This window comes from Mytilus californianus, unplaced genomic scaffold (genome assembly GCF_021869535.1).
Source record: "Mytilus californianus isolate M0D057914Y unplaced genomic scaffold, xbMytCali1.0.p SCAF_4, whole genome shotgun sequence".
NCBI lineage: Eukaryota > Metazoa > Mollusca > Bivalvia > Mytilida > Mytilidae > Mytilus > Mytilus californianus.
In genome coordinates, this window is record NW_026262690.1 from 50,104,779 (window position 1) to 50,132,707 (window position 27,929).

The 27,929-nt window shown below is 32.1% G+C and overlaps 1 protein-coding gene and 1 long non-coding RNA gene across 4 annotated transcripts in view; one reads left to right on the forward strand and one right to left on the reverse strand.

The window, feature by feature from the left end:
* The first annotated feature begins 1,749 nt into the window (after positions 1-1,749).
* The window catches only part of LOC127738211 (cap-specific mRNA (nucleoside-2'-O-)-methyltransferase 1-like), a 35,144-nt gene continuing 8,964 nt past the window's right edge, over positions 1,750-27,929 (forward strand). The window contains exons 1-18 of the mRNA XM_052249379.1: positions 1,750-1,865; positions 3,692-3,843; positions 5,451-5,609; positions 6,435-6,527; positions 7,823-7,894; positions 8,531-8,625; positions 11,103-11,175; positions 12,929-13,121; positions 14,616-14,734; positions 19,044-19,140; positions 19,621-19,753; positions 21,601-21,786; positions 22,318-22,374; positions 23,323-23,380; positions 23,782-23,850; positions 25,291-25,431; positions 26,934-27,059; positions 27,784-27,875. Coding sequence (XP_052105339.1) covers positions 1,853-1,865; positions 3,692-3,843; positions 5,451-5,609; positions 6,435-6,527; positions 7,823-7,894; positions 8,531-8,625; positions 11,103-11,175; positions 12,929-13,121; positions 14,616-14,734; positions 19,044-19,140; positions 19,621-19,753; positions 21,601-21,786; positions 22,318-22,374; positions 23,323-23,380; positions 23,782-23,850; positions 25,291-25,431; positions 26,934-27,059; positions 27,784-27,875 — 1,928 coding nt within the window. The 5' untranslated portion in view covers positions 1,750-1,852. The remainder of the gene's footprint in view (positions 1,866-3,691; positions 3,844-5,450; positions 5,610-6,434; positions 6,528-7,822; positions 7,895-8,530; positions 8,626-11,102; positions 11,176-12,928; positions 13,122-14,615; positions 14,735-19,043; positions 19,141-19,620; positions 19,754-21,600; positions 21,787-22,317; positions 22,375-23,322; positions 23,381-23,781; positions 23,851-25,290; positions 25,432-26,933; positions 27,060-27,783; positions 27,876-27,929) is intronic.
* LOC127738216 (uncharacterized) lies at positions 11,964-18,244 on the reverse strand. Of its 3 annotated transcripts, none has more exons than XR_007999963.1 (3): positions 18,225-18,244; positions 17,672-17,721; positions 11,964-12,539 (listed from the first exon to the last, which is right to left on the reverse strand). It is a non-coding gene; the product is annotated as an uncharacterized LOC127738216 (long non-coding RNA). The 3 variants fall into 3 exon arrangements; XR_007999961.1 differs by lacking the exon at positions 18,225-18,244 and adding an exon at positions 18,058-18,218; XR_007999962.1 differs by lacking the exon at positions 18,225-18,244 and adding an exon at positions 17,889-17,923.

Below are 27,929 nucleotides of genomic sequence, written 5' to 3' on the forward strand. Positions count from 1 at the left end.
AGTTGTTAAAATTTCACCAAATGTTTCACAGAGATTGTCCTGATTATCTTTCTGTATTAGTTCCAAACCAGAGGCTAGATCTACATGACCACAGGACTAGGGGGTCTTCATATTTACAAACTATATTATGCAGAACAAGCTATTACCAGAAGTCATTTCTACCAGCCGTTATAAACCTTTGGAATAATATTCCAGACGACATTCGTTTAAATCAATCAAAATCTGGTTTTAAGACGTATCTCTTTCAAAATATTAATAAAATACCTTTGTATTTTCACTTAGGCTGTAGAAGAGAACAGATATGTTTAGCAAGACTCAGACTCCAAAGTAGTGTTCTAAGGGACCATCTATTTAAAAAAAATCTTATCGAAAACGCACTGTGTTCCTGTGGTCACGTAGAAACTACCTCTCATTACTTCTTCAAATGTCTAAAATATAATGAAATTCGAAGGGATACTATCGGGACAGTCTCTTGTATTAATCTTAAGATTATCTTATATGGGGACAGTTTAAAGTCTGGTGAGGACAATATGCAAATATTTCATAAAGTTTCTGAATATATAAAATAAACAAAACGTTTTGAAGGTTGACCTTGTATATGTTTTTATTAGTTAAATACATTGATGTCAAATCGAGTGGATTGCCCATAATCGACTATAATCGGACATGTGTGGTGGCTCCAGTGACTGTCTATCAAGAAAGTAAGTTTACTGTTTCGTTGGGTTTTTTTTTATTTGTTAGTTTTGTTGGTTTTTTTGGTATTTATTCAAATTTATTATATGCTACCTTAAACCTGGGACTATTATACTATTAGTATAACAGTCCCAGCTTAAACTGAATATACTGTTGGCACGTCATATTGTTTATTTAAAAATAGATGTTATTATTAATTTTTTTTGGGAGACGGATTTATAAAAGTTTTTCCAGACTTGTTTCCGAATCACATATTTGAATTTCATGTAACATTGTAATACTTTATTGTTGTAATTTTTCATTAAAAAATACTGTTTAAACTAAGGCTTCACTGATAGTGTATTAAGTTACCCGGAAAGACTGAAAAAACTTAAGCTGCCAACATTGTCATATAGAAGGGTCCGAGGGGATATGATTGAGACGTATAAGATACTTAACGGAAAATATGATCCAGAAACTAGTACATTTCTCAAATTAATTTCAAACACCGAAAATAGGCATAGCACAAGAGTTAATAGCAACAAAATTATTCACCAACGATTTAAAACAAGTCTGAGGAAAAACAGCTTTGCAGTAAACATTGCCAAATTATGGAACAAGTTACCAGATAAAGTAACAAAAGCGCCATCTATAAATGCATTAAAAAATAGATTAGATAATTACTGGGAATACGAAGAAATCTATTATTCTGATTATCGAGCTGAAATAACCGGAAGCAGCAATTGAAATAATAGAGATAATAATTCACTATATGAGTCTGGTGAAGAGGAACCGTGAGGATCCTGTACCGGAAAACATCATTAAGTATCATTAAGTAAGTATATCTGGGACTTACACTAACTGTATAAGTAGTATGCATACCGAATCCATCTTGTATGGGAAAGCATTTGTAAAACATTTCCCTTTGTTTAAATGTACATTCGATGGATGAAACGTGAAATACTAGGTAATCTTGTAATCTTCTAGTTAATTTTAAAAGTGAACAGCCGCTTCTCCTCCGGTTACGGGCTGCGCCGGTTAGCTCCAATCAAACTAGTTTCCGTTCTTCTTTTTGACGGTAACTTTGGTGTAATTTCCGTTTAAAGTGAAAGTTGAATAAATCATAAATTTACTTTCCTTTTTTCAAATTTCGGAAAATGGTAGATTTCAATCTGACATTATGAACTACGAAGGTAAATAGGGTAAAATAATATTTTGCTTTCTAAAACATTACACTGAAAAAGCTGATATGGAAACTGAAAATTTATCTTAAATGACTCAAAAGTTGTTATCCTGCACATCCACATGTCATGAATTATCTATGAGAATGAACTTGATCTCGGCCATAGTTGTGGTGTGCATTGTAAAACACTACTGACAATATATGAATAAGAAGATGTGGTATGATTGCCAACGAGACAACTCTCCGCCAAAGACCAAATGATATAGACATGCAAACCTCTATTTTTAGACTGGGAGAAAGTCCTTTATATGTCAAATCACAAGGTAGAAAGCTGGTGAATGGTGTTGGTTTTCTTTACTACATGAGATTAACAAATGACAAAAAGAAAGTAGTAAACGAGTAAAGATTACAAATATTCTTGAACAACCATTATTTACAGTAACCAGAATAAATGGCTACAATAACACGAGGAGGAGAGTATAAGAAATGGAGAGGGATTAATTACTCATAATTGCTGTTTGTCTGTCATTACTGGCCATCACAGACATTCCCTTTAAATTCTGACATCATAAGAGAAAATGTCTGACGCAACAATGCAAAAGTGATTGTTGTTTGACGTCAGTAATTCAAGTGTTGCTAATCTCAGGTCAAGTGTCGCAGATTCCAAATATCGATAAGGTCTATTATTCAAGTTTTAATAACAGTACTAATTTAATATGAGATAGAGTTTCTCCACCTTTTGGATAATTATGGCCACCATATAATGATATTGTTACACAAGGAACTTGTTTTCATGATTAAAAAATGCGATTAAATTGTCAGTAAAATGACACAAAATCCTAAATTACAGTCTTACTCTCTATACTATCAATTTCGTCTTGTTTTTGCACTATACATTTTGGTTTTTGGTCCACATGGTCCAGTATAATAGGGTTTTGATGGGTTTGGGGATGGGGTGGGTGCTAGGGCTTTAATAATCAGTCAGTGCAGTACATGTAATTCTGTAGTAGTTATTTCTTCTAAAGGAGTAGGCCCACTAAGACCCCTTTTTTGGCCCCAAAGTATAGCATTTTTACAAATTTGTTGAAATTTAAACTTTTACCTATTTATTGGAAAGTAGAATACTTTTGTTCCATAAATATGGGATGTTTTTGCACATGCATCAGGTAATAGCAAATTAAATTCATGCAAAATTACTTTAATCTTCACAATTTTAGCATTTGTGCTAATTTTAAGACGGTTTTTGTCTAAATTGGAATTGGTTGCATTTGTGTTCAGTCTTAATATTTACATATATCTTGTATTTGATGATAATACATAACATATATAAACATGATAAAGGTTGAGACTGAACATGAATGCTGCCACTTACATTTTAGACAAAGACCATCTGTAAAGTGACGTTTCATGGCATATTTGATAGATTTTTCATGTTTAAGTTTGAATTTGAGTGTCTTTAATGACCAAATCAGTTAAAATCTTTTACATACACTAATTGAATTGACTGAAGTAGACACTTATGTGTTTAAAAAATGTCAAAAATCTTTCATCAGATTTTAATTACCTGAGGTTGAATTGAACCTTGATGAAAGGTGAAAATGAACTGTAAAAAAAGGCAGACACAGAATCGATAATTATGTTAATGATGACATTTGAACAATGCAGTTTAGAGGAATTCACTGTATTTAGACTTATGTCTAAAGGATGTTAAGCAAACAACAATCAGATAATTTTTTTTTTATACCTGTTATAGTTTTATCATAAAGATTATAATATGTTAATAATTTAAAATTTGATCTTCATGTAGATAATACTTGTAATCTGCTTTTTTGCCAGATTCTGATAGTGATAGTGATAGTGACAATGAAAAACTACAAGTCTATGATGGAGGCAATGGGGATGAAATTGGTGCTGGAGAGCCAGCAGCCAAGAAGGCTAAGACATCCAGTCAATTGGATGGGTATACTGATTTTGCCAAACGGATGATGGTATGAAAATTATACTGACTTTGAGTCCTCAAAAAACAGAATGCAGGAATTTTTCATCAAAAATTGTTTATTGAATGGACCAAATCCTTGTTATTTTTTTTCTTTAAAATCATGTGTAACTACAATCCTGTCCTCTTTTCCTTGACTGTGACATCAACAAATGAGACTTATCACCAGATTTGTGCTTGCATTAGCAACATAAATGGTGCCACATGAAGAGCAGGAACTGCTTACCTTTCTGGGGCACCTGAGTTCACCCTGGTTTTTTGAAAGATTGGAACTATTGTTCCAAGTCTTTCTTAAGGCACCGGTCTCCCAAACATGAAGTAGCACAGGTTAGCTACTAAATCTACAGAATGTATACACACTGAAATATAGTTACATAATGTCCCCAAAACAACCTTTTAAGATTATTTTTTTAAGACAATAAAGATCTTAGTTTCAAGTCTATTTGTTGATATCGTGTCCTACAAGGATAATTGATAAACTTTATTAGAAGAATCTTTACTTGGTTATTTCTTCTGTTTCTAAAGATAAAATGTAAAAGGTGAAACATGTAATTGTCAACATTTTTTGGTTAAGTTATTAATTGCAATTTAAATGAAATTGTTGACCCACTCTCATTAATTCATATTTTTCTCATTTTATCTACTGAAAAAGTGCTTTTCCTTCTAAAGACCTGTAGTAAATGCAATTTTCTACAATAGTACTATATAAATGTTCTTTTTTGTCCACACCATACATGGATTTAATTTTAAACTATTCACACTACTCTTCCAATCTTTCCATGAGTGATTCCATCACTTTGATTTGATACAGTTTGTGTTGCACAATCTTTAATTTTAAGTTTTTGTGAATTTGTTCGTCTTTTCGTTGTTTTAGTTTTTTGCCCTGGCAATGTCAGTTTTTCTTCCATTAATGAATTTTGAATGTCCTCTTGATATCTTCTGCCTTTTTTTTTCCGTATATGTCAATTTTTATGCCTCCCACGGGGGCATTAAGGTTTACCATTGTCTGTACATCTGCCTGTATGTATGATTGTCCGTACGTATGTCCCGAAATTGGTTTCCGTTCTCTAACTTTAGTATGCTTCAACTAAATGCTATGAAACATATACACAATGCTTATTACCACAAAACTCAGATTAAATTCAAATTTGGGTGGCGTCACTTTTACCGTTCTGGAGTTATGCATATTTATAACGTTATATGCAAGCAGAGTCATTTTCTGTGTCCCATGGACACATTCTCCATTTATTTTTTTATTTTACAGCTAACATTTCCATTTGCAGTAAACACAAAATTTTGAATGTTTCACAGTTGTATGTCATTTTGATTAAGGAAACGAAAGTTTAGGTCTTTGATGAAGTTCAAGGCATCATCCAATTCCGAACTTTGTTATTCTGAAAATAAAACCAAAACAGTTTTCTTTGATGTTTTGTTGATTCCAATTAATCTTGAAGCTGAAAAGCCTTGACTAGGTTGTGTTGTAAATTAAGTTGACTGAAGTAAAATGTAATGTATACATGTATTCATTGTTTTTTTAAATTATATTTGAAGAATCTTCTCTGTTTATGATTTCTTTTTTTATCTGTATATAACATATAGGCAAAGATGGGTCACACAAAAGGTTCAGGTCTAGGAAAACATGGGCAAGGTATTGTAGACATCATAGAGGCATCCAAGCAAAGAGGACGTAGAGGCTTAGGATTGACACTAAAAGGTTTAGAACCAGCTGATATTGATTGGGATTTTGAACAAGAAAAGGTAAGATTTATCCCATGTGAGATTTTTATTTGTAAGAAATCTTCATATAATTATTATACATTAAATTAAAAGTGCAGAGGAGGTCTAGACTTTCTATTTTGGCAAGCAATGAACTCAGAATTATTTATTTTTGTTCATTTGAATTTCTAGTCAGTTAATTTTGCCATCGTTATCTTAAGGTCTGAATTTAAGAAACAAGCAAAAATCTAACTTAGCAGACTCAATTTTACTCTGTTAATTTCTAGATGTGTATTTTTTGTTTCTCCTTGACGGGAGTCAAAAAGCAAGACATAGGTATGCTGTTTCTGGTGTCGTTGGCGGTGACAACAGTGTATTATTTTGTGATTAGGTCTAGTTTATTGTGAACCACTAGTGGTAGGTCAATAATATTTGTATGCAGTTATATTAGCATTGGCACATCTCATTTCCATGGCGATTGTTTGGCCCTGCCCCCTAAAGTCATGGTCCATTGACTTTGAAACTTGCTTTGTTTACATATATTAGTTTGTGATTAGGTCAGTTTATGGTGAACCACTAGTGGTAGGTCAATAATATTTGGTATGCAGTTGTAAAAGAATTAGCACATCTCATTTCCATGGATATTGTTTAGCCACGTACTTTCAGTCATGGTTCATTGACTTTGAATATTTTGCATAATTTACATGTTAAAGTATTGCTATTTTGATTTCAACATTTACATTATCAAAATTACAAAAATGCAAGACATATCTCTGTGTTAACAGTTTATTTACCATTGTTCTTAAGTATTTTAAAAATTCCACAAAATGGTGGAAATGATTGTTTTATACTTCTTATTCATTTCAGATAGTGCAAGCAGAGACAGTAGAGTGGGTACCTACTTGTACAGAGGAGAAACCATCCATAGAAACTTTAAGAAGTTGGAAAAAAATAGGAAATGTAGGTACTTGTCCTCATTTTTTTACAAAATATTGTGGAATATATACAATGATTATTCTTCTGAAGTTAAATGTTACAACCTTTATCTAATGAGTGTTTCTTTTTTTAGTTATGCCCCGCCGTAGCTGAAGGAGCATTAAGTTTTACCCTTGTCCAACTGTACGTCCGTTCGTCCATCCATACGTTCAAAAATTGTTTTCTGTTCTCTAACTTTAGTTTGCCTCGAGCAAATGTTAGGAAACTTATTACCACAAAACACAGATCAAGTTTGAATTCGGGTGGCGTCACTTTTACCATTCTAGAGTAATGCCCCTTTACAAATGGAAAAATTGATGAATTTTTCATTTCCATTTTTTAACTTAAGTTTGCCTCAACCAAATGTTATGAATCTTATACACAATGCTTATTACCACAATCCACATATGGAGTTTGAATTTTGGTGGCGTCACTTTTACCGTTCTAGAGTTATGCCCCTTTACAAATGGAAAAATAGCTGAAATTTTTGTTTCCTTTCTCTACTTTAAGTTTGCCTCAACAAAATGTTATGAAACTTATACACAATGCTTATTACCACAAAACTCAGATCAAGTACAAATTTAGGTAGCTTCACTTTTACCGTTCTTGAGTTATGTTCCTTTATAATGTTATATGCAAGCGGGGGCATCATCTGTGTCACATGGACACATTCCCCATTCATTTAATTTTAAAAAGAGCTGTATTGCAATACATCAAGATTTCTCTTGAATTCAACTAAAGCAAGCTGTATCACCTGAGTACGGTAATATTGATTTGAATACATAACATGTATAGATAGCTCTAGGTAATATTTAAATTGATCTGTCCAGGCAAAAGATATTCAAGAGAACACAAAATATACCTTTTAAGTCCAATTTTTAGCCCATTTTAGCCAAATATGAAATTGTCAATGCTGATTTAAGGACAGGAATCAATCTGTAGTTTCTTTCTTTTTGTGAACTCAACTGTAACAAGTCCTTTCTTGCCTGTTATAAAGACACCAATTCTATGGAAAAGATTACTTAAATAGTAAATAGTCTAATTATTTTATCCATGAACATATTTTTGTGCAGTACATGATATTTGCAGAACATCTCTGTGCAATTTAATGGACTTTCAATTCTTTGTAGATTCCTATTTATATGCTATTTAAAATGTCTTATTAGACCAAATAAAAAAGGTTTGGACAAAAGAAATTACAAGAAATAAATGCTTTTAAAATCTGACAATCAGAAAATGATAAATATATCTTCATGATAATTGGATAACTTTGTTTTCAGAAAAAGAGAACAATAGATGATGAGAGCCAATTTTGTGATGACAAAATTTTAAAGATGGTTCTTAGTAGTAAGGTAACAGATATCCTTAACTTTGAATAATTTTATGCCCCACCTATGCTATGATAGTAGAGGGCATTGTATTTTCTAATCTGTGCTTCTGTTCAATATTCTGTCTTATCTGTGTGTAATAAGGGCCACATAAACAAAAAAGCAATTCTCCAGTACTATGACGCATTATGTAAAATTAATATTTTTAAGTTTATTGTATTATTTACACAAAAGAATAAAACATTTTGAGAGCTATTTTTTGGTTCACAAATTATGTAGATATGCACATTACATTTTCAAAAATGTTGGGAACTATTTTGAGGTAAAATATTTTTTTACTCAAATCTTAATTTTGAGAATAAGATTTGGTGATCGTAAAATTCCTCTTAGTATTCCTTGGAGTGAAATGAATTTGATATTAATTAAGCATCACATGAAACTTTTATTGCAGAAAATAACTTTGAAGAAATTTAAATTATTTTGAAATATTATTATGGTTGTATAATTTATCATTGTTCTAGTCTGTATTCACAAGCAGTTTTTGATGTGTCAGTTATCCTGTTAGGCATAATATTCTTTACAAATAATGAACAGTTTAAACACAAATAATGTAAATAAGATTAGAAAAGCTATACAAATTAAAGATTGCCTACATTTTAGAGTATATTTGATAACTTGGAACCAGAAGAAATGAGAAGAGCTAGAACCAGATCAAATCCATATGAAACAATAAGAGGTGCATTTTTCCTGAACAGGTATATTTTCAATTTTCTTAACCAGGTTTTTTTGAAGGAAATCATACTTGATTCAGGTTTGTACACCAGGTGGGTTGCTTGATGGGCTCTCTTGGGAACTGATGGCACTAGCTGATTTGTGGAATAAATCTTTAACCGTTCAAAAATGGATCTTTTAAATATTTTGTTAAAGAGAGCAGCAAAAGATACCAAAGGGACATTCAAACTCATTAAATATGTTGTTACTGATGACAAAATATAGGTTAAGTTTGATATTGACAATTCACAAATGATTGGAAAATAGCACTTTTTGTTGTATCTGTGCAATAATTTGAGAACTGTTAAACCAATTCTTTACAAATTTTAATGTGTTGTTGCTGATGCCAAAACTGAGCTCAAGTTTGATATTGACAGATTTCACTATTGCCATTCAGGAGTTATAGACCCTTTATTAATGTAATAAAAGCTGGGTTAGCTGTTGTTTTTGACAGTCTCTTGTTTACATAGTTTATTTGCTCAGGGATTTAAAAATGCACTAGGCCAACAGGCAGAGCTAGTATTTCTTAATGTGCCAGACTATCAATGTTTGTAAGTCAGATGGGTAAATAAGGAGAAATTTTGTCTAGTCATTTTTGCATGATATGAAATTCCCAGTAATAAATATAGCTACTTTTATAATAGCAACTAATCAGAATTATATTCAATTACCTTGATATATCTATTTTTGGAATGAATTCATTATCATGTCATTGGGATATCAGTATAGATGAAATTTGATACCATACCTGGGTTCTGTTGCATTCTACATTAAACATCAATGTCTACGTGTAATAACATTATTGTAAAACAGCAAGAAGTTTGAGGTTGTTTCACATGTGTAGACGAATGATAAAAAAATTAATTAATGTATCTCCTGTCAGGTAATAGTGATTGCTAAGCAAGCATTCTTTTGAAATTCATGTGTCAGAATAGAAACAAAAACGAAAAGGTGCAATAACAAAAATTGAAAGAGTTTATGTGGTGAAGTTTATAAGCATGTAGGAGCACACATATATATATATATATAAGTCTAAATTGAAAACAACGTTTCAAACCTATGATTGCGTTGGATGAAAACCTCAATTTTTATACGTACATGTAAAACAAATTTCTTGGTAGAGGGGTCTAAATAACAATTTCCAAAAGACCAAAAAAAAAAAAGTATACTTAAACAAAACGCATTTGACAAACAGGTCGAAAAACGGATGTCCTTAAACCCTGCTGACTGCCATTGGCGATTGCCAAATAAACGGATCACAAGATGTAACAAAATGGATCTTTAATATTAATTTAATATCAAACAGAAAACAATAAACTTGCGAAAAAGATGGTATACCGCAAACATGAGGTGCAAAATTTGTACACCATATCAGGATTTCGACAATTAATGTCTCTTCAGTGATGTTAGGAATCGAAACGGTATTTGGAAGGCCATATAATTTACCTTAATTTAGGATAGACTCTTGAATTTTGAAGAGTTGAAATAGGATGAATGGATCATATAAACCCAATGGCAAATATAATACAAGCCCAAGCGAAAAAATATAAATAAGTCTAAATTGAAAACAACGTTCAAACCTATGATTGCGTTGGATAAAAACCGCAATTTTTATACGTGTGCATGCAAAACAAATTACTTGGTAGAGGGGTCTAATATATATACATTATTTTCTGTTTAGTATTAAATTAATAATTAAGATCCATTTTTTACATCGGTGATCCGTTTGTTTGGCAATCGCTAATGGCAGTCAGCAGGGTTTAAGAACATTTGTTGTTCGACCTGTTAGTCAAATGAGTTTTGTTAAAATATACTTTTTCACTTTTTTGGTCTTTTGGAAAATGTTGTTTGTGCTGTATATATATATATATATATATATATATATATATATAAAAGTCTTAATTGAAAACAACGTTCAAACCTATGATTTCCAAAAGACCAAAAAAAAAAAAAAGTGAAAAAGTCTATTTTAACAAAAAGCATTTGACTAACAGGTTGAACAACTGATGTTCTTAAACCCTGCTGACTGCCATTGGCGATTGCCAAATAAATTTATCACCAGATCTAACGAAATGGATCTTAATATTAATTTAATACCAAACAGAAAACAATAAACTTGTGGAAAAGATGGTATACCACAAACATGAGGTGCAAAAATTTGTACACCATATCCGGATTTCGACAATTAATGTCTCTTCATACGTCTAAACATGTGACAACTTTATGACAGACATTTTCCATTGGATAATCCGTAATTATACAGGGCTAACACCATAATATATATATATAATTCATCTCAAATTTAGCCCTGTTAATTTGCATTCGCAAACATTTGTTCTTCCCTCAGCGTGATTTGAACCCTTGAATCTGTGACATCGTGGCAACTCTGCCTATGTATATACATGAATAATGTTTGATCTCAGTTTAACATTTCTAACTAAAAACTGCTGTTATTTTTCAGAGCAGCTATGAAGATGGCCAACATGGATGCCATATTAGACTTTATGTTTACAAAACCATTAGATGTTGATGGAGTAAGTCAGTTTTATCATAGTCCTGATTTATTTTCCTCTTAAAAAAACTTGTACACTTAAATACAGTCTTTATGCACATTACATGTTACAATGTAAAATTTCAAATATGATGTTTAAGAAATAATTCATGGGGGATTAGTTTATACTGATTTTACCACGGGTTGACCCTTTATGCTAAATATATTTTGTAGCTATAGCGAGGGTAAAATATTGGCGTAAAGTGCAAACCCGTGGTAAAATCAGTATAAATTCAAGCCCCATTAAATATTTCTATTCTAATAGGACAAATACAGCAATTCTTTTGGATCGAAGCTCTCTAGGTCAAAGGCAAATGTTTGCTGTTCCCTTAATTTAAGACACTATTAACATTAAGGTAAAAGATGAAAAAACTTTATTAGTGACATGCTTTAACGATTTAAAATAACATACATTGTACATGGACAGTTTGGACGAAGTTAAATGATTATCTTACTTTTATCTATGACCATTGGCATTCAACTAATTTTTATCATTGTTTGTTTATATTTCTGTGTTTTGATGGCATTCAGTTTCACATTCATGCATTTTCCCGTAGAATGCTTATATTCTTACGTCATCGTTCAATAACCTCCTTTACACTATGGGAACAGCCCTAAGATATCATGACGTTGTTGATCAGCTAACATGCAATATATTCATATTATACCACAGGTGTGTACTCAAAAGCATTTGAGGAACATCATATTAAAATGCTTTTTATATAGATTTATGATACATGAAGACAAAATAGAAACACATGCTGTTTTATTATACCCCACACAACGAGTTGCGCAGGGTATAATGTTTTTGACCCCTCCGTCCGTCAGTCCGTCAGTCCTATTTCTTGTCATCGCAACTCCTCTCAAACCACACAACAGAATTTCACGAAACCTTTTTAGATAATAAGGACATACTATGTAGTTGTGCATATCGACAGGAAATTACGATTCAATTTTTTTTCTAGGAGTTACGCCCCTTTGAACTTATTTACTTTAATGTACTACTGCAACCTTTTGTCATCGCAACTCCTCTCAAACCACACAACAGAATTTCATGAAACCTTTTCAGATAATAAGGACATACAACGTAGATGTGCACATTAACAGGAAATTACGATTCAATTTTTTTTCCAGGAGTTACGCCCCTTTGAACTTATTTGCCAAATATACTACTGCAACCTTTTGTCATCGCAACTCCTCTCAAACCACACAACAGAATTTCATGAAACCTTTTCAGATAATAAGGACATACTACGTAGATGTGCATATCGACAGGAAATTACGATTCAATTTTTTTTCCAGGAGTTACGCCCCTTTGAACTTATTTGCCCAATATACTACTGCAACCTTTTGTCATCGCAACTCCTCTCAAACCACACAACAGAATTTAACGAAACCTTTTCAGATAATAAGGACATACTACGTAGATGTGCATATCGACAGGAAATTACGATTCAATTTTTTTTCCAGGAGTAAAGCCCCTTTGAACTTATTTGCCCAATATACTACTGCAACCTTTTGTCATCGCAACTCCTCTCAAACCACACAACAGAATTTCATGAAACTGTGTAGATAATAAGGACATACTATGTAGATGTGCATATTGACAGGAAATTATGATTCAATTTTTTTTTCTAATACAATTATTTTTTCTTACACTTATTTTATTTCTCCAATGACAATGTGGGGACGTGGGGTATGTGAGCGCGGTCACTAAGGTTCTTTAATTGTTTTAGAAACCATTGATGAATCATTCAGAATTGTTATATTTTGCTGATATTTGTGCTGGTCCTGGTGGATTCAGTGAATATGTACTGTGGAGGAGTAAAGCTGAAGCAAAAGGATTTGGGATGACATTGAGAGGGCCATGTGACTTTAAATTGGAGGATTTCTTTGCAGGTCCTGCTGAAATGTTTGAACCATATTATGGTAAGGACTTAATATTTCTGAAAGAGGGGAGTTATGTTAACATGATAAACATGTATATGTCATTATACCCCACGCAACACAGTAGGTAGGGTATAATGATTTTGACCCTGTCTTCTGTCCGTTTCTTACTCCTGTTCTTGTCGTCCCAACTCAACAGAAATTCATGAAACTTTGTAGATGATAAGGACATACCATGCAGATTTGCATATCAACAGGAAATTATGATTCATTGTTTTTCCTAGGAGTTATGCCCCTTTAAAGTTAGAAATTTGGCCTTAATGTACTACTGCAGTAGTTTGTCATAGCGACTCCTCTGAAAACACACAACAGAATTTCATGAAACTTTGTAGATAATATTGACATATTATGTATGGTAGATGTGTATATGGACCAGAAATTAAGATTCATTTTATTTCTAGGAGTTGTTATAAAAAGGTATGATTGCCAATGAGACAACTCTCCACCCAGAGACCAAATGATATAGACAATTTCTAAAGCAGTTGAAGAATTCTTATAAAAACTATAATGAACACCTGACAGAATGATGTTAGTAAAACAAAACAGACTTATAACAAACACTGGCACCAGAACACAGTTATTTCATAGTGCATTTCTTATAGACAAAAAATGCAGATTAAAAAAATCGCACCTGCTCTATCCAAAAAAATACTTTTATAGTGTAGTGTACTACTTTTGGGACAAATTACATATATCATAATTATAGAAAAGTCTATCTGCCTTTACTCAAAATATGGACAATTTTATGTTGAGGGCGTCTATAATTCAGTTTGACAGCTTCAGACATACTAATTTTTTACCTTTTCAAACTGGACCAAATCATCACTTTACCTAAAAGTTCATGCTCTAAATTGATTATTTTTCTATGAGTTATACTCCTTTGAACTTTGAATTTTGGTATCAATATACTACTGCAACAGTTTGTCATTGCAACTCCTCTAAAACCACACAACAGAATTTCATGACTCTTTATAGATGATAAGGACATACTATGTACATGTAGATGTGCATATCGACAGGAAATTATGATACAATTTTTTTTCTAGGAGCTATGCCCCTTTGAACTTAAAATTTTGGCCTAAATATACTACTGCAACAGTTTTTCATCGCAACTACTCAACATGAATTTCATGAAACTTTGCAGATAACAAGGTTATATTATGTAGATGTGCATATTCACAAGAAATTTTTATCAGTTGACTTTTTAAGGAGTTATGAGTCTTTGAATTTATGAATCTAGTTAGATTTTGTTTGCCCAGTGACTATGTGGCAATATTACGATAATTAATATCACCTTGAAATGTACAGCTTTGTTTACATCAGTATAATTTATTTGTAAATGTGCCTCACACAAAAATGTGCAAGCAAGACTTCCCATGGCCAACAAGTAAGTGTTCTAGTTTTATTAAAGTTTTTACATTCTGAAATATTTTTTTAAATTTTGATATAATTATACTTAATTGTTATAACCTACAGGAGTGGGAGGTGCAGAAGGTGATGGTGACATATTTAACCCAGATAATCAAGCAGCTTTCATACAATTTGTTAAAGAAAATACAGATGGAAAGGGTGTACATTTTGTAATGGCAGATGGGGTAAGAATAGATAAATGCATCTACATGTACAGTCTGACGTCAAAAGTGTTTCCAACCTTGAAAATTGTGCTCTGTATATTTTATATAAAAACACATGTTGTACAATAATTATACCCCACGCAACGAGTTGCGAAGGGTATAATGTTTTTGACCCGTCCGTCTGTCCGTCCGTCTGTTTGTCCGTCAGTCCGTCAGTCCGTCAGTCCTATTTCTTGTCATCGCAACTCCTCTCAAACCACACAACAGAATTTCACGAAACCTTTTAAGATAATAAGGACATACTATGTAGTTGTGCATATCAACAGGAAATTACGATCCATTTTTATACAACCGCAAAAAATTTTTGTGGTCGTATATTAGTATGACGTTGGCGTCGTCGTCGTCGTCGTCGTCGTTGTCCGGCTTCGTCGTCCGAAGACACATTGGTTTTCGCACTCTAACTTTAGTTTAAGTTAATGGATCTCTATGAAATTTTACCTTAAGGTTCAATACCACAAAAGGAAGGTGGGGATTGATTTTGGGGGTTATGGTACCAACAGTTAAGGAATTAGGGGCCAAAAAGGGGCCAAAAATAAGCATTTTTGTAACTTCCAGACATAACTTGTGTGTTAGTGTATGGATCTCTCTGACATTGTACCACAAGGTTCCATATCACAAAGGGAATGCTGGGATTGATTTTGGGGGTAATTGCCTCCAAATTTTAGGAATTAGGGGCCAAAAAGGGGAAAAAAAACATTTTTCTAGTTTCATGACAATAACTTGTGTGTAAGTGTATGGATCTCTCTGACATTGTACCATAAGGTTCCATATCACAAAGGGAATGATGGGATTGATTTTGGGGGTAATTGCCTCCAAATTTTAGGAATTAGGGGCCATAAAGGGGCAAAAAACAAGCATTTTTCTAGTTTCCTGACAATAACTTGTGTGTAAGTGTATGGATCTTTATGAAATTGTACTACAAGGTTCCATATCACAAAGGGAAAGCTGGAATTGATTTTGGGGGTAATTGCCCACAACGTTTAGGAATAAGGGGCCAAAAAGGGGCCAAAAATAAGCATTTTTCTAGTTTCCAGACAATAACTTGTGTTCAAGTGTATGGATCTCTCTGAAATTGTACTGCAAGGTACCAAACCACAGAGGGAAGGCTGGGATTGATTTTGGGGGTAATTCCCTAGAAATTTGAGGAATTAGGGGCCATAAAGGGGCAAAAAAACAAGCATTTTTCTAGTTTCAGGACAATAACTTGTGTGTAAGTGTATGGATCTTTATGAAATTGTACTGCAAGGTTCCATATCACAAAGGGAAAGCTGGGTTTGAGTTTGGGGGTAATTGCCCTAAATGTTTAGGAATTTGGGGCCAAAAAACAAGCATTTTTCTTGTTTCCAGACAATAACTTGTGTTCAAGTGTATGGATCTCTCTGAAATTGTACAGTTCATACATGTGAACCTCCCGACGGGAGTACAATAATCCCGTTTTCAGGGGTCTCCTCCCGACCTCCCATTGAAGACAAACAAATCCCGTGTATATATATCTGGCGTAACTGACATTACTGAAGTTATATTTTACCTGTAAATCAATTAACATGCATAGTTATATGGCCTCACTTGTCACCTTGGGTGTCAAACATACTGGTAATAAACGATTTTTACCTCAGGCTAACTGCCGTTGTGTAATAAAACTTTGTTTATTTAAAATGAATGTTGGGTTACTTCCCTTGATTTATCCTGTTTTAAGTTACTTTCCTTTAAATAATGTAAATTTTTAAAAGAATATAAATAAAATATAAATTGAACAAATAATCATAAAAGGATGGTAATTAAATGATTTTAAATGTTTTAGGACAAATAAAAAAATAATAATTTGAAAATTATTTGAGGGTTCTATACTTCCTTTCAAGGCTTAAATTGAAATTTATATAATTACTATGACCCATGATTACAGTTTGAATGTGTTACTTATCATGCATTAAAAATCTACTTGCATAAAGATAAAAATAAAAGATCTACTTGCAGATAGATAAGCAAATGTTCTGATTGCAATGAATAATGGTAAAAAAGATATGACCTAAGAAATTTAAAGAACATACTGAAAAAGAAGAATGTTAGATTGAACAAGTTGAAAGTTTAAAAAGATAGAGAAAATTTATAAGTACAAAGGTACTATAAACATAATACATTCGGATGGAAAGTTGAAGAAAACACACTTTAACAGACAATTTCTACAGCACACGGTTACATTTACGACAGAATTTATGTCACTTAAAAACATCCTGATCTGAGTCCAAATCTCCAAAACTCCTGATCTTAGTTTCACAGTCCATCACATTTGTGTGTACTGCAAGGTACCATACCACAAAGTTAAGGCTGGGATTGAGTTTGGGGGTGATGAATCATAAGGGGGTTAAAAAAATTTGGGGGGGGATTTTTTTTTCCTTTTTTTCCTTTTTTTCTTTAAAATTTTCCATTTTAAATTGGTTATTTCTGATTTATATATAAAAGCAAATAATAATGATATGGTTTGAATAGATAAATTAAAAATTTTTAAGTTCTTAGACCACATTTATTCTGTGTCAGAAACCTATGCTGTGTCAAATATTTAATTACAATCCAAATTCAGTGCTGTATCAAGCTTGAATGTTGTGTCCATACTTGCCCCAACTGTTTAGGGTTCGACCTCTGCGGTCGTATCAAGCTGCGCTCCAGCGGAGCATTTTATTTTTCTAGGAGTTACGCCCCTTTGAACTTATTTACTTTAATGTACTACTGCAACAGTTTGTCATCGCAACTCCTCTCAAACCACACAACAGAATTTCATGAAACCTTTTCAGATAATAAGGACATACAACTTAGATGTGCATATCGACAGGAAATTACGATTCAATTTTTTTCCAGGAGTTACGCCCCTTTGAACTTATTTGCCAAATATACTACTGCAACCTTTTGTCATCGCAACTCCTCTCAAACCACACAACAGAATTTCATGAAACCTTTTCAGGTAATAAGGACATACTACGTAGATGTGCATATCGACAGGAAATTATGATTCAATTTATTTTCCAGGAGTAGCTCCTTTGAACTTATTTGCCAAAAATACTACTGCAACCTTTTGTCATCGCAACTGTTTTCAAACCAAACAACAGAATTTTCACGAAACCTTTTCAGATAATAAGGACATACTACTTAGATGTGAATATCAGCAGGAAATTAAGATTCAATTTTTTTTCCTGGAGTTACGCCCCTTTGAACTTATTTGCTTTAATGTACTACTGCAACAATTTGTCATCGCAACTCCTCTGAAACCACACAACAGAATTTCATGAAACCTTTTCAGATAATAAGGACATACTACGTAGATGTGCATATCGACAGGAAATTAAGATTCAATTTTTTCCAGGAGTTACGCCCCTTTGAACTTATTCACTTTAATGTACTACTGCAACAGTTTGTCATCGCAACTCCTCTGAAACCACACAACAGAATTTCATGAAACCTTTTCAGATAATAAGGACATACTTTTTAGTTGTGCATATCAACAGGAAATTACGATTCATTTTTTTTTCTTAGTGTTACGCCCCTTTGCACTTATTTGCTTCAATGAACTTTTGCAACAGTTTGTCATCACAACTCCTCTGAAACCACACAACAGAGTTTCATGAAAGTTTGTAGATAATAAGGACATACTATGTAGATTTGCATATTGACAGGAAATTATGATTCAATTTTTTTTTCTTATACAATTTTTTTTTCTTACACTTATTTTATTTCTCCAATGACAATGTGGGAACATGGGGTATGTGAGCGCGCTCACTAAGGTTCTTTAATTGAAAGAGAAAAGAGAAACATACCCAGGAACTCCAATTAGTTGATAAAGAACTTTAAAATTGTCACTAAATAGCTAGTGAAGATGGAAGAATCCATCAAACATAGAAATTTGGAGTACAATTATCGTACTCAGACTCAGAATTCAACTAATCAAAATACTGGATTTTGTGTTTTGAGCACAAATTTTGTACTCCAAGTACTGAGTAAAATTTTATAACGTAAGTACAGATAGTTCTGTAGTTAATGGAAAAACAATCATTGAAATCAGACAAGAAATAACTTAGGGACAATTTAAAAAAAAAGTTTTTACCTCACACTGTTGATCTCTGACTGTATATAGAATAATAGAAGCCTGAATATATTTGAATCATTTGACCAGATGTGAAATTGTACAGTTAAAGTGAAAAGTATATTTATTTATTAAAAAAAATGCAACATTAATTGCAACACTTGCAAAAATTAAATTGACATTATCGGTTGATTTCAGGGATTTTCAGTGGAAGGACAAGAGAATATTCAAGAAATTTTATCTAAGCAACTGTATCTTTGCCAGTTTCTGGTGGCCATCTCTATTTTAAGGACAGGTAAGTATAAATTAGGACTGACAAATGAAATTATCATAACATTGTTTTGCAAAATGAAGATAAAATTAGATTTGCAATACAAAAAAATTACAAAAATACTAAATGAGACAGAAAACCAACAAGTAGCTGAGACTGATAAATAATTATACCAAAATTTATAAAATGAATTTTAATATTGCAGACACCTTGTCTATTTCAGAAAAACAGTGTAATCAAAAAAATATTCAGAACTAGCACTTTTATGTGGCAGTTCTTCCACTTTGTGTATTCAGACATAAATTTCAACACATTGCACATTAAAGTCTGAAAAAATATAAGATGTACCATTGTGAATGGCAATGTTTACAGAACACAATGAAAATACAGTACTATGGAACTAAATTTGCTCGGTATATTGAATTTAAATAGGATGATTATTCACCTTTGTGTGATAGTACGCAGAATGTTACATTGTTTATTTAATGCACAACTTTTTTTCAGGTGGTCATTTTGTATGCAAGCTGTTTGATTTATTCACACCATTTAGCATAGGTCTTGTATATTTAATGTACAGAATTTTTAACAAAATCTCCATTATAAAACCTGTAACCAGTAGACCAGCAAATTCTGAAAGGTAAATTGTCATAATTTGTTTATCATTATCTATTTATGTCTCAGTTTATTCTATTCATATTGAAAAAAGAGTTCACTCAGCATATAATCACTGCGATAAATAAGTACAAACAAAACAAAGTTTAAAGATTTTAATCCTGCATTCTGTGAAATTTAAGCTTTGCATCATAAATGTTGATTTATAGGTACTTTCATTTGTTTAATGAAATGCGCTTGTGTTTTATATGCTCAGTTTCGTCAAAGAAAAAATTCTCTATAAGCTGTTGCTGCTATTTATAATTTAAAAAACTAATTATATGTTGTTTCCCTCATGACACCAGGGGGAACTACATAAAAAGAGAGAGACAATACCAAGGAGGCAATCACGCATCATAAATTCAGTTAAAAAAAAAAACACTATAGGTTGCACTTTGTAAATACAGCTGTTTCTCAAACCACGCCTCTTTAGGGCATTTGAGGCAGTAATTGTGAACTTTCATTGACAAATAGGCATACAGTAAGATGTGGTCTGGAGACAGAGGCAGGATTGGATACTTTATATAATCTTGAATGTTGGAATGATTAGCTGCTAAACATTACATTTATAGTGTTCTGAAATGCTTTCAATTTGTTATCAAAATAGTTTCAAACAGGTTCTAGACATTTCATGTCAGAAAACATGCTCATAGGGTAAGCTGGAAATAATTAAAGTCTTGTTTTCAAATTCTTTAAAAAATTGATACAGGGGTGGGGGTATAAAATGTACTGTAAAAGAAAACTTGAGTATATGCAGTGATTTCTTTAAGGCTATAATTCTGATAAATAAGTATTGTTGTGAGAAAAAGTGTTTTTAGAAAGTTTTCTATAGGAATAAATGTTATTATAGGTTGCATTTTGTAAATATAGCTGTTTCTCAAACCACGCCTCTTTTGGGGAGATCTATAATATTCATAGATAATTAATTTTGTTTATGTTCTGGTTCCCGGATATGATCTCTATGTTTCATCTCGTAGAGACATAACTTGGGAATGTTACCAGTAAATATACATATTCATAGTGATCAAGTTAAAATCTGTGGGAATCCTTAAATGAAGGTAGGGTAGTATAGAATTTTAATGTAAGTTTAAAATCTTAGAAGTTGGGGGCATATAAACGTTGAAAATATGCCGCACAGCCCTATATTTTGACCTTTGAAAAAAATTGTAGTGCATATGAACTTTACATTCTAGGATGTATTTTTTTTTCAAAACTTCAAGGTAAAAGTGGTACAGTTTTAGCCGTGAAAGGAGTTCCTATAGGAAATTGCATTGTTGATATTTACAGAAGTGCAACCTATAGCTAAAATGTAAAACCACCCTTCATATAACTCATTAAAAGTAAAACTCATTTTGTTTTATGACAATTAAGGATAAGAGGACAGGATTGGGGTTGTGAAATATATCCATTGTCATCTGTGACACATATATTCCATAACTCAATCAATACATGTACTGTAAAGTTTCCTTGTAAACAGTATCAAGGAAATCATGAAATAAAATGTAAGCCCTTGAATATTGTATCAATTGGAAGATATCAGCTCTTTAAACAGGTGCTGCTGGAATGGAAATGGAAGGTTTGCAGTGAGAAAAATTAAATCATCTCTTTTGTCGTAAATTTTAGTTTTCTACCAATCCAATTATTACTTGTAAGTCAAGATATGGGGCAGACTTATATCTGTGGTGTCCTTTATTTGAAGTTCATTGAAATAGATGCAGTCAACATATATAGTCACCAAACTTTGAAGCATTACTTTATTGTATATTTTAAGTTTTTATAATAACTTTATGTAGGATTTATAGATATCAATAGTTTTTTTTTACTTTCTTTCAGATATATAGTGTGTAAAAATTTATCAAATGATATAGACACTGTTCGACAATATTTCCATGAGATAAATCTTGAGTTGAATAAACTTTTAGTATCAACATCTTCACAGGATATCAATGAGATAGTGCCTTATGATGTGTTAGAAGAAAGTGAACAATTCTTTACATACATGTTTAATTCTAACAATACGTAAGTGTTATTTGTATTTAAGTCAAATTTTTTAAAAGATTTTCATGTAAAGATTGTACAAAGTTTGTATTGTATATGTATTTTTACAAATTTAAGATATGGAAACTCACAAGAGGAACTCAGAAAAAAATATATGGAAAGAATAAAAAAAACAATTGCAAATGTCAAAGTCTAGTTTTACCCTAACACATATTGATGTCTTAAGTCAGGAACCTTATAAGTGGCTGACTTTTGTCATATCTTAATTTTTTTAAATTGGAGACTTTGGAGTTGACAGTACATATTTGATAGTCTCAGTTAATTTGTTGGTAAACTTTTTTTTAGACTTGGGCCATTTTGAATTTTGACATATTGTATAGCCACTGGTCAGTTGTTGAAGAGGGTATGTTGACCTTTGTTTTTTTATGTTGTTGGCGTTCTGTTCCATTGACATATACCCCACATCCCATTTTATTCTAATATGGATTAAAATCATCTTGTTCTTTCTTGAAAAAAGATGTTTAATTACAAATTATTGTTTTCTTTCTTCAGGTTAGGAAAGATGCAGATAGCTGGATTAAAGAAAATTCAAGCATTTACTCAAAATACGTAAGTAATTTTTATTCTGTTATATAATTTGTAATTAAAAGCATAAGAGTCTACTTGATATATGTATTTACTCATTTGTTTTTTGTTTAATGTAAAAACTTTCTCTTTTTTATATCATTATACCCCTGCTTTAAAAAAAATGGGGGTATACTGTTTTACCTCTGTCTGTCCGTCCGTCCATCCGTCCGTCCGTCCATCTGTCAGTCCGTCCATCCGTCCCATGAATATTTTTTGTTGCATCTTTCTCAGGAACTACATCATAAGGATTTCTGAAATTTGGTTTCAGTGTTTATATAAGTCAGCTATACCGTGTGATGCGTTTAAGATTCATCACTCAACAACTTCCTGTTTACCGAACACTTGCATATTTTTACACTATTAAAATTATCCAGTTGCGGTGGGGGTATGATCAGTGAGCAGTAGCTCACAGTTTCACTTGTTAATAATGCAAATCATTGAATAAAACTCTAGATACAGGAGACAGAAACTATCTAGAAGTAACCTCTGTGAGGACAGATGAGCTCCAAACTAATGTTATATTTTCCGTTAATTTAACATTCTAGGACTTACTCTCTTACTGATCTTAACATTGCACTATTTGAAATAGGGACATTGTTAAAACAATCAGTTTTTATCTGTGTCATAGAATAATTCCTTTTTGTGACATGAAAAAAACCTGCAGGAAAACACCTTTTTTCCTGTAATGGTGGACAACCATAAATTTGTATGTAAATCCAGTTCATGTTTCTTACAGTAAACTAGTCCCAATAAACAATATGAATATTTAATAATATATATATCGAATTTAAACAATTAACAATTGTTATTGTGTTCAGAGTCTACTTCTTTTTGTTCAATTGATTTGGAAAGATTGAGTGTATTAAAAAGGTTCTCTGTGAAATATTGTTTACTACATATATTATATGATATTTATTTATTTATAAATAGAGAATTATATGAAGCCAGACAATCAGATACTAGAAGTGAATGTCTTGTAAAGTGGCAGGTGAGAAATTTTTAGTTCATTTCTAAAACTAATGAGAGTTTTTGTTTTTATTTTTGTTAGATTACTTACCAGTAATTTTGACATGAAGAAAAGACATGTTTCTAACAATATAATGCATTGTATTTAGTAATGACAGTAAAAAATATTTTATGCATTTTTCTTCCCCCAATTTTTGTTCCATGGTAAATCATATCAAGTTGTGTGTCTTGATAGGTCTTGTTTTTGTGAAGATAACAGAGAGCCAATTAAGTATTAATCACCAGTTTCTATAATGGCTGATGAGTGATGTTTAACTAATTTTAATAATGGAAAACTTATATCTTATTTTAAAACAGCCCTTCAAAATAATTTCTGAAGTAACTTATGTATTCTTGACATTTTATGAGTATTTTGATTCATAGGTACCAGATGAAGTGAGAACAGCTCCTTCTAAACAGCCACCAGCAAATGCATTTTCAGATTTAATTGGGGTGAGTTCATCTGACTTAAACAGTCCTTTTTAGCTCACCTGGCCCGAAGGTGTCCGTCGTCGTCGTCGTCGTCGTTGTCGTCGTTAGCTTTTTACAAAAATCTTCTCCTCAGAAACCACTGAGCCAAATTTAACCAAACTTGGCCACAATCATCATTAGGGTATTTAGTTTAAAAAATATGTCCGATGACCCCGCCAACCTTACCAAGATGGCCACCATGGCTAAAAATAGAACATAGGGGTAAAATGTAGATTTTGGCTTATATCTCTGAAACCAAAGCATTTAGAGTAAATCTGACATAGGGTAAAACTGATTATCAGGTCAAGATCTATCTGCCCTGAAATTTTCAGACAAATCTGACAACCTGTTGTTGAATTGCTGCCCCTGAATTGGTAATTTTAAGGAAATTTTGCAATTTTTGGTTATTATCTAGAATATTATTATAGATAGAGATAAACTGTAAACAGCAAGAATTTCAGCAAAGTAAGATCTACAAATAAGTTGTCATGACCAAAATTTTCAGTCGACCCCTTTATGAGTTATTGCCCTTAATAGTCAATTTTTAACAATTTTTTGTAAATTTTTGTAATCTTTTACAAAAATCTTCTTCTCTGAAACTACTGACACAAATTTAACCATACTTGGCCATAATCATTATTAGGGTATCTAGTTTGAAAAATTTGTCCGATGACCCCGCCTTCCAACCATCATGGCCGACTTTGTTAAAAATAGAACATAGGGGTAAAATGTAGTTTTTTGGTTTATATCTCTGAAACTAAAGCATTTAGAGCAAATTTGACATGTGGCAAAACTGTTCATCAGATTAAGATTTATCTGCCCTGAAATTTTCAGACGAATTCGACAACCCGTTGTTGTGTTGCTGCCCCTAAGTTAGTAATTTTACAAAAATTTTCATTATAATATCTAATATCTAATACTATTAATTATGATTTTAACCTTATTTTACATGATTTTCAAAGCATTAGTAAATTCAGGTGAGCGACACAGGCTCTTGAGAGCCTCTAGTTTAGCATTTACAGTTAATGTTTATTAGTGTGTCTCCTTTATTTGAGTATAGGATGGATATATTCATTACATATGCAAAAAGAGATGTATAATGATAGTAAACTTCATTATGACTTGAAAGAACTTTCTGAGGCTTGTAGTGTGCACTCAAAAATGGTGAATGAATAACAATCAGCATGTCATTGGATAAAGAAAAATTAACTAACACTTTCCATGAAAATAACCCTTTCCCACCCTCAGACAATGAAATAAGTTTGTACCACGATAAACAATTGAAAAGAATTCTAATTTTGACAACATTTTAACACAAGAAAATATGAAATGTTTTTTTTATAAATTCGCAGGAGCATTAATTTTCAGTTCAGATTATATACTTCTGCGATAACTTTAGTCATGATTCTACTTATACTTCAGACAGAAGACACAGACTACATTACAAATGATATAGACAAACTTTCACCAACAGATTTACATAATATTAAAAGTGCATTCGATTATCGCTGTTATGTGATAGGGAATGTTGAGAGAAAGAGATGGTATATGTTAGGCTGTGGAGTAAGTTTATAATTTAGAATACAATTATATATTGTCTATATCCTTCATGATACTTCTGTGGTTAAAGAAGCATTTCATTAAACTAATTTTCTTTTTTGTTAAAGTTCTTTATCTTTTTCATAATAAATTGTGCACAACTGTTCAACTTCTTTTCATTAACAGTTTTGATATTGATACAATAGCTCTATAAAAACTCTTTCGTATGATTTATTTGGTAGAATGGGCAAATTTTGGAGTACCACAGTTTTGCTGATCTGTGTATTTTTGTTTTTGGCCTATATTTTGCCAACTATATGTTTGCATCTAATTGGAATTTATAATTAAACTGTGGATTACTTGGCCCAAACCTGTCTTTGGTTATTTATTCAAGCCTTGAATACATTTCCAAGGTTTCATCATTAACCTTTGAACTATTAAACTCAAGACGGTTCAGGACCTGGTTGGTACACCTTTGCTTAGAAATCACAAATGCACATATAAACATTGAAAACAAATTAAAGTATCTTGCAAGGGGACATTACAGGATTTCATTGAACCTTACACACTTTTATGCACATTGGCTTCTTCACCAGAGTCCTAACTCCATTAAAGTTCTGAGTCTGGTTGAGATTCCATGATTTTGGAGAGGTAATGGCGAAGGCAAGCACAGTACATGTAAAAACTTACCATGAGGAAGGGAGGGGGTGGATGCTAAAAGAGTTATGTTTGGATTAATATGGTTGAATAGTAGCAGTTTATTTATTTCTCTCTGAGAAATTGTGTGAATGACCATGAAGCAGAGAATTAGAGGAATACATGTGTGTTATCAGAAAAGAAGACATTAGATAATTTGCAGGTCTATCCATTAATATCCAGTGACTGCTCATTTGGAAGAGATTAATGATGACCTGGCCTTGTTTTTAGACGCCCGCCAAATTTTGATGGGACGTATTATGGTATACAAATGTCCGGCGTCCGTCTGTCCTTCTGTCGGGCGTAAACATGTCGCACCGTAACTTGAGAACATCTTATCCAAATTTCATGAAACTTAATATAGTTGTTTGTTATATATGATGGTCAAACAATCTGTATACTTTTTGGTGAAAATAAGATTAAAGGTTTCCATATACATCCCACCAGCAGCTTCACTAAATAAAGGGGGATTTCAGAGGAATGAGTCAGGATATACTTAGCATGACTTCCTGTACAACCCCCGTGTTATTCCAAAAACATTTATTATGTTTTTTTCACAAGACGACAGGCGTATCATGCGCTCATGGCGCAGCTGTTTATTCATTTAGAAAATGTAATTGTACTGTTTTATTAAAAAGAAACTGCATGTAGTGTTTTGAGTTCTTTGATCACTTCTTGGAAAAAAGTCCTTCATTTCTGGAATTTAAGGCTTAAGAGAAATACAAGTTTACAGAAGGTAAACCTGGAACTAATTATATATTTTATTTGTAATTTGATAAATGTAAAATTTTCTGCAAAATGAATCATTGATTACTTTATTTATATTGCAGAGGTCACATGTGTTTAAGTGGGATGGTCGAGGTAAATGGAGGAAATTAGACGAGGACAATATACATGTTGAATTACCAGCTAAAACTTTAATAGAAGTGGAGTTTGTTCAGGAGCTTAAAGGAGAGGTATAATTAAAACAATGAACAATTTCTTTTTATGTTTTGATGTCTTAAATGATTAAAGTCATCAACCAAAGAAATAAACTTTATTTACTCATGCTATCAGTATTTCACTTTTGGTTGCCTTACACCTATGAAAATATGTAGATGCACCACAGGTACAGAGACGGAGAATCCTATATTTCATACTGTTTACAATAAATTTCAGTCTTATATACTCTTTAGATTTCACTTATTTTTTTAAGTTAAGTAAATATCCACTTTATTTCCTTAAGAATATTTTTTGGTTACATATATATAAGACTGCCGTCAGGGCTCTGAGAAATAATAATGATGTAAGTTGTTGTCTTGAATCACTAAAACCGTACAGTTAAAAACCAAAAGAGAGGTATATTTTCCTGTTTGCAGTCATACAAAATACCAAAAACCATGAATAAACATTCTTCCACAATCTACATTGTGTATGGTAATTAGTCAAGAGAAGACCTAATTTTTTATTTATCTTACATTGATGTGATTTTATATAAGACTTTGAAATTTTATGAAGCCCTTTGATAATTTCTGAATACTACATCATTATCTTATTGTAATGAAAATTGATGTTTGAATTCATTTTCTATCTGATTTTTTTTATGAAGAATATTAAACAACTCAAAATAGATGTATATGCTTCATGTTGCTTCATAATTATTATACAAATAGTAGAAAAAATCAATTGTTATATTGTTAGGGTATGGGACAGAAAAGGTTGATGACAGTCCATGTTTTAGATGCTTTATTTTTATATGGTAATGATGTTAGAAAACTTCATTTCACAGACAGGTTAGTAATTGTCTCGCCTACAAACAGTGAAAGAGAATGCAATACATATAGGGT